This window comes from Neolamprologus multifasciatus, chromosome 6 (genome assembly GCF_963576455.1).
Source record: "Neolamprologus multifasciatus chromosome 6, fNeoMul1.2, whole genome shotgun sequence".
NCBI classification, from domain to species: Eukaryota; Metazoa; Chordata; class Actinopteri; order Cichliformes; family Cichlidae; genus Neolamprologus; species Neolamprologus multifasciatus.
The window spans coordinates 34,942,841-34,956,215 of NC_140444.1; the positions used below are offsets into that span (position 1 = coordinate 34,942,841).

General features: G+C 39.5%; 1 protein-coding gene, 1 long non-coding RNA gene and 1 pseudogene across 5 annotated transcripts; all 3 read left to right on the forward strand.

Annotated features, from left to right (window-relative positions):
- The first annotated feature begins 1,769 nt into the window (after positions 1–1,769).
- Positions 1,770–4,264, forward strand: LOC146517492 (uncharacterized). The gene is made up of 2 exons (XR_014874780.1): positions 1,770–2,509; positions 3,567–4,264. It is a non-coding gene; the product is annotated as an uncharacterized LOC146517492 (long non-coding RNA).
- A 3,063-nt stretch (positions 4,265–7,327) lies between these two features.
- Positions 7,328–10,888, forward strand: LOC146517493 (uncharacterized). 4 transcript variants are annotated; one of them, XM_085164380.1, is made up of 6 exons: positions 7,328–7,869; positions 8,370–8,424; positions 9,192–10,158; positions 10,249–10,275; positions 10,367–10,533; positions 10,756–10,888. In XM_085164380.1, exons 1-3 carry the CDS (start codon positions 7,867–7,869, stop codon positions 10,028–10,030), a joined length of 897 nt encoding a protein of 298 aa, XP_085020506.1. In that variant the 5' UTR covers positions 7,328–7,866; the 3' UTR covers positions 10,031–10,158; positions 10,249–10,275; positions 10,367–10,533; positions 10,756–10,888. The 4 variants fall into 4 exon arrangements, with proteins under 4 accessions (XP_085020506.1, XP_085020504.1, XP_085020508.1 ...); XM_085164378.1 differs by having other exon boundaries at positions 9,192–10,275; positions 10,756–10,884; XM_085164382.1 differs by having other exon boundaries at positions 7,328–7,648; positions 9,192–10,275; positions 10,756–10,884.
- A 1,504-nt stretch (positions 10,889–12,392) lies between these two features.
- Positions 12,393–13,080, forward strand: LOC146517494 (uncharacterized; annotated as a pseudogene).
- Positions 13,081–13,375: the final 295 nt, after the last annotated feature.

Here is a 13,375-nt window from a genome sequence, read left to right on the forward strand (position 1 = left end):
CATGTCTTCTAATTGTTCTTGTTTTTCTTCAAGCTTGTCTTTCAGTTCTTTAACTGTTGCCTCCTCTATTCGCTTTGCCTTGTGCACATCTGTATTTCTCTGTTCTACTTTCTTGTGCATGTCTTCCAACTGCTGGTTTCTCTTCTGGATTTCCTGAAGTCTACACTGCAGGTCTTTATGTGTTTTCTGTTGTTCCTGCTTTTGCACCTGGATTTCAGTGTTTTTGCACTTCAAGTTCTTTGAAAGTTCCTCAAGTTCGGTGTTTTTTCTCAGCATTTCATTGATGCTACTCTGCATCGCTGAGCATTGTTTTTCCATTTCTTTCTTTTCTCCGTCCAGTACAGTTGTTTTGTACCTCGTTTCATTATACAATTCTTGGAGTTCTTGAATTTTCCTCTGGAGAATAAGTTTTTCTTCTTCCTGTTGCATTTTCTGTTGGTCTTTTTCTTGAAGCAACTCTTTATTTCCATGCACTTTTTTATCAAGCCTGATTTGGAGCCCTCTGTGTTTTTCCTCCATCTCTTCAAGCTTGGAGTCCATTTCTTTCTGTTTCGTTTCCAGTTGCTTCTTGTCTTGAAGCAACTGTTGATTTTTGTGCAGAGTTTTGTCATGCTTCACCTGCAGCGCTTTGTATTTTTCCTCCACGCCTTGGAGTTTGCTCTGCATGTCTCTCTGCTCTGTGGGCTGTTGTTTCTGGTCTTGGAGGATCTCTTTATTTCTCTCCAGAGCTTCATCAAGAATTATTTGCAAGCCTTCGTTGTGTTTCTCAATGTTCCTCAGCTTGCAATCCATTTCTTCCTGTTGTATTTTCTGTTGGTCTTTCTCGTGAAGCAACTCTTTATTTTTGAGCAGTGTTTCCTCAAGAGTTATTTGGAGCATTTTCAATTTTTCCTCCAAGACTTCAACCTTGGAGTCCGTTCCTTTCTCGAGCATTTCCCGTTGCTCTCTCAGTTGCTTCTTGTCTTGAAGCAACTGTTGATTTTTGTGCAGAGTTTTATCATACTTCACCTGCAGCGCTTTGTATTTTTCCTCCATGCCTTGGAGTTTGCTCTGCAGGTCTCTCTGCTCTGTTGGCTGTTGTTTCTTGTCTTGGTGGATTTCCTTAAGTTTTCCTAGAGCTTCGTCAAGCTTTTCTTGGAGCTCTTGATTCTTCTTGAGCATTGTATCCCCTTTAATGCTCTCTTTTTTCTCCTTTTGGAGCAGAACTTTAATTTTTTCCAAAGCTTCATCAAGCTTTTCTTGGAGCTCCTGATTCTTCTTATCTTGGAGAGCCCATTGTTTCTCCTCAATAATACCCTCTTTTTCTTGAAGCTGGTAGGATAATTTTTCTAATTCAGCGCTCTTTCTCTCATTTTCTTCCGTCAGGATCTTAATCTTCTCTCTGTTCATGAGATTTTCATTTTGCATTTCTTCCAATCGCTGTTCCTCTAATTCTACCTGTTCGTCCCAAGGAAGAGAGCTGATATAAGGGTCTAGGGACTCATACCACGGAATAGAGCTGGGGTCAACTTCTTGTCTTTCTTGATCTTTCTGAGACATGTTGAAGTCTGTATACCGTGACTACAAAAAGGATCCAAATGTTTCAAAATGTTTTACTGGCGAACGTTTGAATGCTGCTAACATAAGTGCTGCAAATAACGGACTAAAAGTTGTACATCCTCACCCCTATTTAAGGATTCATGAGGATCAAAGCTTCAAAGGATCAAAGCTTTAGAGGATTGTGACATCAGAATTCCATAAGTCACATGACATTTTTGTATGAGGTCATATTTTTGTTTGAATCTTTTTAAATAACATCAACATTCCGTAAGCCAATGAGGTTCTGAATGAGGATAATGTTTTTGCCTGGAAAATTACCAATGAAGTTTCAATCCCTGTTACTTTTGTAAAAAAAAAATTAAAAAATAAAAAAATAAAAAAAAGTGTTATTGCAATAACATACAAAGTGAGTAAAGAAAGTAAGTAAAAGGTAAAAGTACAGTTTTATTTATATAGTACGGTGGCCCTGAGAGGCCAAACGGACTGCAACTTCAGAAAACACTTGCAAAAAGAAAAATGCTGCAAAAAGAAAAACACCTGCAAAAAGAAAAACACTTGCAAAAAGAAAAATGCTGCAAAAAGAAAAATGCTGCAAAAAGAAAAACACTTGCAAAAAGAAAAATGCTGCAAAAAGAAAAATGCTGCAAAAAGAAAACCACTTGCAAAAATAAAAATGCTGCAAAAAGAAAAACACTTGCAAAAAGAAAAATGCTGCAAAAAGAAAAATGCTGCAAAAAGAAAAAACACTTGCAAAAAGAAAAAACGCTGCAAAAAGAAAAATGCTGCAAAAAGAAAATCGCTGCAAAAGCACACACAACACAACGGAAATAGGAAAAAACACAACGGAAATGTTTCTGGGGAGACAATAACCGGACGGACCAGTTGACCAAAACATGCTAACAAGTGCACTGGGACTGGGAGACACTTCAACGAAGTGGAAGCAGAGCGGCCAAAGAGTAAACTTTCAAAAGTAAGTTCTGAATATTATGTCACTTATTTATGTGCAAATGTTTAATAACGAGGAACATTAAAACATTACTGTTGGCCACATGCCGGCAAAGTTATGTGACATTAGCGATGTTTGTACTTTCAGCGTTTACTTTGTTTTAAAGTCTTTACTTTATACGCCGTTCGATAGTCGACCTTAATCTTACAGAGAATGTGATGATTTTGTGGATAATTAAAGTCAGTCATATATCCACAAACACAACAAGCTGAAAGTCAGTGATGCTGCTCGGTTTGCAGTCCTGAATATCACGGCACAAGCAGGATTCACTGCACTGTTAATGTTAGCTAAGTTATATTGCTGCCTCTGTTCGGTGGTGTTGAGCCAAACGGACTTTAACGTGTGTTTGAACGAGCTGACGGATCACTCATTGTAGCGACTTCCACAGTCGCTAGAGGCCGGGGATGGAGCCCGCCTATTTGCCTGACGCGCTGTCAACTTTAGCAATAATGCGAGAGAGGAGAGTCTGCAAGTCAGTTGTTTGCTTGTTTATTAAAGTGTTTACAGAGTAATGTCATCTCGAGATTTGGACTCTTACAACGTCACAGGCTCTAATGTAACAAGACGAAACATGTTGTGCAGCAGTCAACAAAAACTACGGCTACCCAGCCCTCCTCTCTGTCAAAATCAAAACCAGTGAATGACAGACTGACAACGCCCTCTTAATGTCACCGCTAGCACCCACGTGACTCCCATTACACATCACCATAGCAACCAAACAAATGAAAACCCAGTGATCATCAAAAAATTCAATACATTTAATTATGGTTCCTACACTCATTAAGCTGAAAGAAAGATGCTTTAATCACAGCAGTCACACATGTGTCCACTGTACCAGCTGGGAACTCTTCTTGTTTAGCACTCGTAATAACACTAAATCCTTCTGTTTGTAGCAGTGTATACACCTGAGACTGTCACCTGTCTGTCTGTCCTGCACTCTCTCTCTTTTTCTTTCTCTCTGATTGTGGAATAAAAGTATGAACATGTATTTATAAGTTACACTTGTGTTTGAATCCTGCAGCTTATCACACATTTGATTTCCATGTGTGACGACTGCAAGTGTCCAGAGTGAGGACAGACTGAGGGACCCACTGCTGCACATCATCTGTGAGGCTTTGCACCCCCAATGATCCACCAGGACAAACTCAGCAGTGTGTGAGGAAGAGGAGGAGGAAGAGCCAGCAGCAGCTGACAGATGGAGAGAATAGACAGACTGTTCCCTGTTTGTGAAGGACTGCTAGAAAAGTTTAACATAACTAATTGTCTGTCCTGAATCACTCTTATTAGGTAATGTTCAAATAATGTTATCATCCCAGTGTTTTCAGTGTGGGAGAAAGTACTCAGGGCCTTCAAGTTACACACTATGAAAGGCAGCAACAAGTTTAATGTTCAGAAACCTAAAGTATGTATCAGCAGCAGAATGGAGCTAAAAATAAATGTTTGTTTCAGTTCTATGAAGCTTTGAGTATTTTGGATTAGTAGCACTGCTGTGTTTGTTGCATCATATTGCTGTAATTGTTTATATGCTTTATATATTCTGAGGTAAGTTGATCTATAGTGTTACATCATATTCTATAAGGATGTTATGTGTTTGTAGACTTTCTGCTCAGTTTGACCCATTTAGCAGAAGTCAGCCTGTTTAAGGCTCTGATATCTTTTCTGTATGACTTAAAGCAGTTATGACATGGTCTGATTTTCTCACCCAATAAAGGAATATTTAATATATCAGTCTACTCTTCATTCTATCAGACACAGTTATCACAGCTCGTACATTTGCTTTTTACACACATATATGTAAGCATTGAGCCAAATTTAGTAATAATGCCAACATATTAAAAGAACAATATTCGTCTCTTATATATAATACATCTATATATACACTGTCAAAGATACTTGAGTGTCTTTAAGGGAAGATTTAAGGTGATAGGAAATATAAATAAATGCAACTTGAATCTTTACTGAAGCTCAGTATTTGACACAGAGTTCACTCACATGTGCTGTACCAGTGTACCTGCACATGTGATGTGACAATAGAAGTGATTTGATTTGAGAGTTCAAACTCACTGCTGTAATAACTTATAATGATTAATATAATAACTATAATATTGGCCATCTCATATTTACACTGACTTTAGTCTCATGAACAACATTAACTATTTGTTATTCACTAGCTAATCTTATATGACTGTTCAGTACAGATATGAAGCCCAACAATCATGTTTTACAGTCCTGTGGTCTCAGCCTCAGATACTTATTAAATCACACAAAGCTCATGTAGAAACAAACAAACGAACAAAACATGTTCTCCTTCATTTCTGTCAACCACGGGATACAGCCTAACTAACCTGGCATCTGGCATCTGGTTCCTAGTTCCCGCCTTGTTCTCCACACCCACTCATCACTCACCTGCTGCTCATCATCTATGATTGTTCCTGCCAGTACTTAAGGCGTTGGTGGAGTGCTGTTCTTTGCTGGATTGTTGTATTTACCCCCATTAATGTAGTCCCAGCTCTCTCTTGTGAATCTGTTTGTCTGCCATCGTGTTTATTGGTTTTCCATTTTCTTCTCTCTGCACAGACCTTCCTGGACTCCCGCCTGTTTCCCGTGGATCCTGTTTGGATGAGCATGAGTGGGAGTGAGTTTCAGCGTGGGACTAGAGTTAGTGTTTTTGAGTCAGTGTGAAGAGGAGTGTGAAATAGTTACCCCTGCCCTGGCCCTTTCCTTTGAATTTCTAGAGCCCCTGTCCCTTCATCACTGTACATATGTATACATTTCACCTGGTGTTGTAAATAAACCTCCCTTTAGTTGCACAGTTCTGAGTCCTGCATTTGAATCATGCCTGATCTGATGTGACAGAGATGGAGATGTGCCGGGAGGGAGCGCCATACTAGAAAGAGATAGTACAAACTAGTTCTTTCCTCTACTTCAATTAGAAGAGATCATCAGGAGGAACATTATTTATTGATATGCAGAATTCATAGTTATGAGGAGACTGAAGAGGCTCTGAAGGACCGTTTTTACACAACAATGTGAGAAGTGCTTTGTGATAAAGTGGGGAGGACATTTATGGCGTGATGGATTGCAAAACAGGCTGAATTAATGTATGTTCAGATAATGCTGGACCCACCAGGACTGTACTGTGTTTCACAAATACTAAACCGTGGCTCAGTCCTGACATCAAGGCTGCACTTAGGTGAAAAAGGAGAGTCTGCAAGTCAGGAAACAAAGAGGAACTGAAGAGCTGCAGAAAACAGAGATTAACACTGTCTGTCAACAGAGGTGGCAAAATACAGACATTTTTTAAATTAAGAAAAAGTACACATATACTTCTACTTAAGAAGTATAAAAAATACTTCAGTAAATATTTAAAGTACTGTGAAGTCAAAGTTATAGTCAAATGTATTTATATAGCAGATTTAAAACAACAACCGTTGACAAAGCTGCTGTTCAATTAAGATAAAAGAAATAAATACATCGGGAGACACGATAAGAGTTAAGAAAAAGAATCATAAAATTAGAAGATTTGAGTGAGAAATAAGATAAATAAAAGTGATACAAGCTCATTCTGATTTAAAAGCCAAGGAATAAAAGTGGGTTTTCAGACGGGTTTTAAAAGTGTCCAATGTTGGGGAAGTCCTGACGTGAAGGGAGCTTAGGAGCAGTTACAGCAAAGGCAGCATTAATCTGTTCATCAAACATTAGATTAGAGTCAAAAAACACTCCTAGGTTCCTTGCAAAGGTTTTTTTTTTTTGTTATTATTATTATGAATTCCTAAAGGGCCAAAGTCACAGCGGTCACAGGGACCAAACACAATCACCTCTGTTTTCTGTTCATTTAGGTTAAGGAAGTTTAAAGCCATCCATGCCATCCTTAACATCCTCCAAACAATCTAGCGAACCCTTCAGAGGACTCACAGATTTACGTTTCAGTGGAAGGTAAATCTGTGAGTCGTCTGCATAGCAATGGAATGAGATCCCATGTTTTTTAAAAGTTGAACTCATAGGGAGCATATAAATAGAAAAGAGAACTGGACCAAGATTGGACTCTTTGAGGACCCCACAAGAAAGTGAGGCTTTTGAGGACAATGTATCCCCCAATCTAACAGAAAAACTTTGGTTGGACAGGTAAGATTTAAACCACTCCAAAGCAGCCTTTGATTCTGACACAGTGCTCAAGCCGAGAGATAAGAATCCCACGATCTACGGTATCAAATGCAGCACTGAGGTCTAACAGTATTTAAATTTGCAAAATCTCCCAAGTCAGTAAAAGTTAAAAGGTAATTAAAAACTTTTACAAGAGCAGTTTCAGTGTTGTGGTGCGTTTTAAAACCAGACTGAAATACTTCACTAATGCCATTTTTATCTAGAAAGGTCTGGAGCTGAAGAAGGACAACTTTCTTTAGGAATGTCTGGACTGACAACCAAACATACCAAGCTTCTGTGTTTGAGCCAGAGACTGCACTTGTGGGTGAACAATACAAACATTTTATATTTCTTATATCAGTAATGTAACTTTCAACAAAACGTTCTGGGAAGCTTAAACTTAGTTTCAGAATAATTAAATCTGAGACTTTGTTTTATTGAAAAGGTTAATAAAGTTTTAAATTGTATCACAAATAAAATAAATTATTAAATAACACCAGCTACAATATTGGTAACATATGTGTGTTGCTCAGCAGAACTTTTGTCCAGGCTTTTGTTTAAATGCTCAGTTGAAAATCACTTTAACATAATTTTCAGCATAATTACTATTTTTGTGACTATTCAGTACTTGAGTATAATTTATTGAATTATTTAGTAACAAATGTGAAGTAAAAAGTTTTGATCACAAATGTGATTTTTCCAAAACGAATCTTGCTTAATAGTTCTGAACTGTTACTGTAAAGTTTATAATAAAGTCATAATAACCTGATATTTAGAATCTCCATATATCATTTCCTTTATGCTTATATGTTGTCAAACAATGGCAGTAAGAAACATAGTGTTAAAATAGCTCTATATAGCATTATCTCTTTAACCTTAAGATTCATCTTGAGAAGAGGTCAAAGGTCAGTTATCGTTATGGGGTCTTGCTATATGTTATGACACAAACATAGCACAGTTGTAAGTATCATAGTTTCTAGGCTCTAAGGCTTTTTGTCAGTTTAATAGTGAGCTTTACAAGATTGATTTTCGTGCCAAAGGCTGGCACAGAACTAAGTTCGCTTATGACCACTAGAGCTGGAAACAACCTCAAGCAATCCTAAGGCTAATCAGCACGGCTAGCATTTTAAAAACATTTGTTAAATGTTGTCATTGCTAACATATACCTGTTTAACAGCATGGTGAGTAGCGAGAACGCTAAGTTATTGTTAGCTTTGAAAAGAAAAATGTCAAAATGTAACATTAGCATGATCTACATGCTAATGTTATTCACTCAAGCAAACATCTCAGTATGATTGAGATTGATTTGATTTGCTGCTTTCTAATATCTGTGTTTATTTCTGGATATACCTATACCTACCTGGTTACACTGACAGAGGCAGTAAGTGTAAAAGACCATAAATTAACTGTAAATTACGTTGTGAGCTCCATTTATATAGTTATATCACGTGCACGTGCACACGCATGTTGGCAACCGTAACCATGGCCTGCGGAGGGTATATAAATGCTGCACAATGTTCCATTGTCCCTTTACACTTGCTATTGGACTTGTTTTGACCTGCTCCAACCTCAGCCTGTGGAAAGTTAAGTTTTCGGAAAATATTTTACTGAAAGCGGATTTTACTTGCTAGCGACAACAAGTACTTCATCTTTGGATTGTTTGTACTTGTTTTTCATACAGCAAAGCCTGAAGATGGCTCGTCGTGGACTCGACAGTCCCCTGGACTTCGCTGCAGGTACTTTTAACATTTCTTCAGTTATTTTAAGAGCCACTAAATGACTGTAATAATTTAATAAGTTCCAGTGTGAATATCAAGTTTTAATGTTATCAAAATATGCTTATTCCAAGATTTTTCCCCGTAAACTGTTTGTATGCTTTAAATTTTCCGGGAGAGGTGTAGAAATTATTAACGACTGGTGTATGAATTTGAAACAAAAGGTGTTACTTTGATTTGAAGGCTTCAAATTTGACACTTTTTTAATGATTTGGTTAAAAATAGCTTAATGGACTACAATTTGTAAAATGCCCCAAAACCAGTCTCTGTGGTAACAGCATCTTCAGCATGTCATGACGTCAGAACACACAGGTGTAAACACACCAGATCCCGGTCCCCTCCTAACATCCTGTTCTTCTCGGATCAAAGACTTTATTGAAATAAACTATAACTTTTTCCCTGCTACAAAACATGATAATAAAAAATAACAAAAATAAAATAATATAATAAAGAATATGAAAACAGTAATCATAGTACAGTAGTAATAATGGTATCCTTATGTTATGCTAATACTATATCTTATTATATAGCAGTTAATGATGTGAACTTAGTTGACTTAGCTGTTTTTTGCTTGCATGAACAAGTAGAAGTGTCATTCAGTCTGACATAAATGTATCCTAAAATGCTTTTCTCTCATCATCTGCTCAAACTAACAGATGTAGCTCTGTTCCTTTAGCACTTGATGTTTATTACATTCTTAATGTTATTTTGAACTTATTTCCTCACAGGTCGTCTCGACTACGTGGTTGAGCGTCCCGCAGAAGAAGGCCTTCCTGAGGTCATCAGGATCCTGGATGACTCTGACAGCCAGCATGTCAGTGAAGGTGAGTATGGTGAGTATATCCTTCTCTCATCCTCCCCCTCTTCTCATGAAGCACAGGATCCTGATGACAGTGAAGAGGAAGGTGAGTACCCTCCCTACCTACCTGAGGATGTTGATGAGGTGAGTGAAGACACTGACAATTCCTCTGACTGGAACAACTCAGAAGAGTGGGCCGATTGGCCTAGTGACGACTCGGGGTATGACACCATGGATGAGAGAGATGATTCCCCTCTCATCCAGGAGCTCCCTCCAGAGCCGTTTTGGCACGATTGGCGACATCCTATTGCTCCAGGTGCTGCCCCGTTCGCCATGCCGCCTTTCGGCCAGGCCAACGCCCCACTCTTCCCAGTTGGTGATCCGTCAGCTTCTCTTCCTTCCTCTGCTCCTCCCTCAGCTGCTTCCTCTCCTGCTCCCTTAGCTGCTTCGTCTCCTGCTCCCTTAGCTGCTTCCTCTCCTGCTCCCTCAGCTGCTTCCTCTCCTGCTCCCTCAGCTCTTTCCTCTCCTGCTCCCTCAGCTCCTTCCTCTCCTGCTCTCTCAGCTCCTTCCTCTCCTTCAACCTCAGCTCTCACCTCCTCAGCAAAGAGAAGCAGAGAAGACATCTGCACTGAAGAGGTAAGTGCAAAGAGGTGCAAGGTAAGTGATGACACGTTCTGTTGCCCTTCAACATCCTCAGGTTCTTTTGGAGTCAGACGCTTCTGGGAAAGGCCTTTTAACCTTTCACTTGATGACAGTGACTCTGACTAGGTAATGTTAGAACTTGTTTTTAAACTTTAAATGTTTAGGTTTGCTTTGCGTCTTGCAGTGTTTGTAAGACACTATTTAAATGACTAACATATTTTTTCTCAAGCTCTAGCTCACCATGCAGGACAAAGGTAAGTCCGTACTTAATGTCAACACAAATAAGTAGAAAATGTTTAAAAATGATGTCGTGAACTGACTGTAGTCTCTTGTTTTTACATAAGGTATAGCCTGTGGCTAAGGGATCAGAGGTAAGGTAAAAACACATAACAGAAGAAAAGTAAACTGAACAACTCGGTGATCTGTGAATTCATGCTTTTCTCTTTGTCTTTTTGTCTTCAGGTGCTTTACACTTGTCCTCTCCCAGCATTCAGCACTTCAGACACTCAACGTCCAAGACGGAGCTAACACAGAGAGATACTCCACCCAGAAGACAGCCTTACCCCAACCCGATGAGAAGGATGGATGACCAAATGACAAACTGGAGAGTGGTGCTGTGTTCCAGCTATGTAAGTTATCACCTCACATTGGCTACAAACTGTCTTGAAGACTAAATCCTTCCAATAGCTGGTGTAAATCATCGTCCTACAGTACTGTAGGTTTAAGTTTATTTATAGTTATTGTGTATATGTTGAGTTTAAAATTGCATTTTAACAACATGCTGCAGCTGCCAACAATGGAAATGCTGTATTGTGTTAAAATGACGTCTTTCTCGTGTTATTGCTTTGCAGAGCAGCTGAGAGTGGACAGAGCTGCACAGAGGACCAAAGATCCACTCTCAGCACTTCATACCTGACTGGCCACAGCACCACCCCTCTTCACCCAGGGTGAGGAGGGTCCTGACCCCGCCTGCACAGAGGGAGTTGTGAACATGCACTTCTGTGTTGGTGGGTTTAGGAGCCTCCTCACACTCACACGGATGAAGACTGTCACTGGAAGATGTCTCCATTGCATCAGCAGGAAGCATTTGTATAATATTACAGTTTGTGATGTTTTATACATGTTTTTATTGCTTCACTTCAAACTAGGAGATATAAAATAAACCAGTTTTCATAATATTTTCTGTGTATTTAGTTGTTTTCTTAATAAGTTATTTGGAACATCATTGCAACCTGTCAGCTTTTTATTGAGGATTTAGAAAGTTGCTGGTGGCCCGAGTGTGTACAGTGGGGTGTTGTTTTTGTCACATGGTGAAAGTGACCTCATGGGGAGCAAAAAGAACAACTGAACAATTTGGGGATTCACAGACTTTGGTAATCATTAAAAGATGAAGAAAAATAGTTTTGTGTGATCAGTTTTAAGTACTGTAGAAAGTGAGCAGCAATTTAATCGAGTCCTGGGATGAAATGGGACAAAAGGGTAATGTGACAGCCACATTAGTTCCCTTCCCTCGTTTAACAATGTGTAAGCTGCTTTAACCTGTAATTTACTGCATGTTATTAGGCTGCATGGTACAACCACAGTCTGCTAACCACCCGTGGTGAGCGAAGGTTTTGAGGCATTGTTCGAACTACTGATGAAGCTTCATCAATGCTTGTTAAGTTTCCCAACCACATTTCATCCCGATGGTCCAAGGCTTACATCTTTATGCTCACAAACGTGCTTCTGTAATTAATCAGTAACCAATTTATTACTTTAAGTTACAGTGTGAGGGGCATTGATGAACATGAATTAGATTTAACTGGATTATGTGTTTAGGTCAAGAGACACAGACCTTCATCTTTAAGAGGCTCTTCTTAAATGTGTAATCACGATGTTTGTGTTTGTCTGCAGCATCACTGCAGCAGAGAGGGTATAACACAAGGCCACAGTCATGTGGTATTCTGTCCTGCTATTAAGTGAATAAAATACTGAAAATTCAATCTAGACACTAAATACAGTCAGCGGCCACTTCATTAGTTACACCTGCCTTAATTCTTTGTGGCACAGATTCAACAAAGACCTGGAAACATTCCTCACAGATTTAGTTTCATATTGACATGATAGCATCACACAGTTGCTTCAGATTTGTCGGCTGTGCATCCATGTTGCAAATCTCCTGATCCACCACATGCCAAAGATAATCTGCTGGATTGACATCCGTTATAAGATGAGTATACTGTGGTCATAAAACCATGGACATGGTCAGCAGCACAGCTCAGGGAGGTTGTACCTCTGGAGAGGCCTCTTCCTACACCTGAAGTTTTTACCAGTGAAAAGAACAGGTTTCCTCACACAGTGTTTCCTAGTGTTTCATCAACAAAGGAGAATTTATTCCTCAGACTGTGCAAAATTGCATTCATGGTTATCCTGCTGCGAGGGCGAGCTCTAAGATGGGCCCAAGCCATGCTTGCTCCTCAGCAGCCTTTATTTAACCTGATATGTGGAAGACTGCTCGACTCTGGAGAAGGAGTTATGCTTTCTGTTTTTTAAAATGAGCAGTAATGATACTTGTAATAAATGTAGTCTTTATGCAGCTCTGGAGGCCTGGATCACTGAACTGAACTCTCGGCATCCCACCATTGAAAAACTCGTAGCTGGTCAGGCCTCTGTAGCTGGAGCAGTGGAAGGTGGCGTAGACCCTGCTAACTGTCTCCCAGCAGGTTATCCTGAGCAGACGTGAAAACATGATGGCTGGGTGACGGTGAGGAGGAATCATAGACTTAAACAGAAGCCCTGGTACACCACAACCCTGTTCCTGTGTCAAACTGTTTTTCCCCACTCGGTGACACAAACTCTGCTAATTAGTGATTCTGTTCTGAGACATGTGAAGACACCAGCAACCACAGTCAGTTGTCTTCCAGGGGCCAGAGCAGGCGGCACTGAGGGAAATTTAAAAACTGCTGGCTGAGGGTAAACCTGAATTCAGTAAAAGTATAATTCACATCAGCAATAATGACACCCGGTTACGTCAATCAGAGGTCATTAAAATCAATATTGAATCAGTGTGTAACTTTGCAAACACAATGTCAGACTGTAGTCCCCTCCCCAATCACACCAGGAGTGTCATGTTCTCCTTAAATTGCTGGCTGTCTGACTGGTGTCCAAGAAACGATGTGGGCTTTATAGATAATTAGGAAACTTTCTGGAGGAAGTCTGGTCTGGTTAGGAGACATGGCATCCATCCCACTTTGGATGAAGCAGCTGTTATTTCTAGAAATCTGGCAAATTTATGAAATCCCCTGAAACATGACTATCCAGTGTTGGGACCAGGAAGCAGAGTTTTATTAAAACTCTATTTTATATTAAACAAATATGGAGCACTGCTTTCTTCCATTTGCACAATATCAATAAAATTAGAAATAGCCTGTCTCAGAGTGATGCTGAAGAACTAGTTCATGCATATGTTACTTCTAGGCTGGACTACTGTAA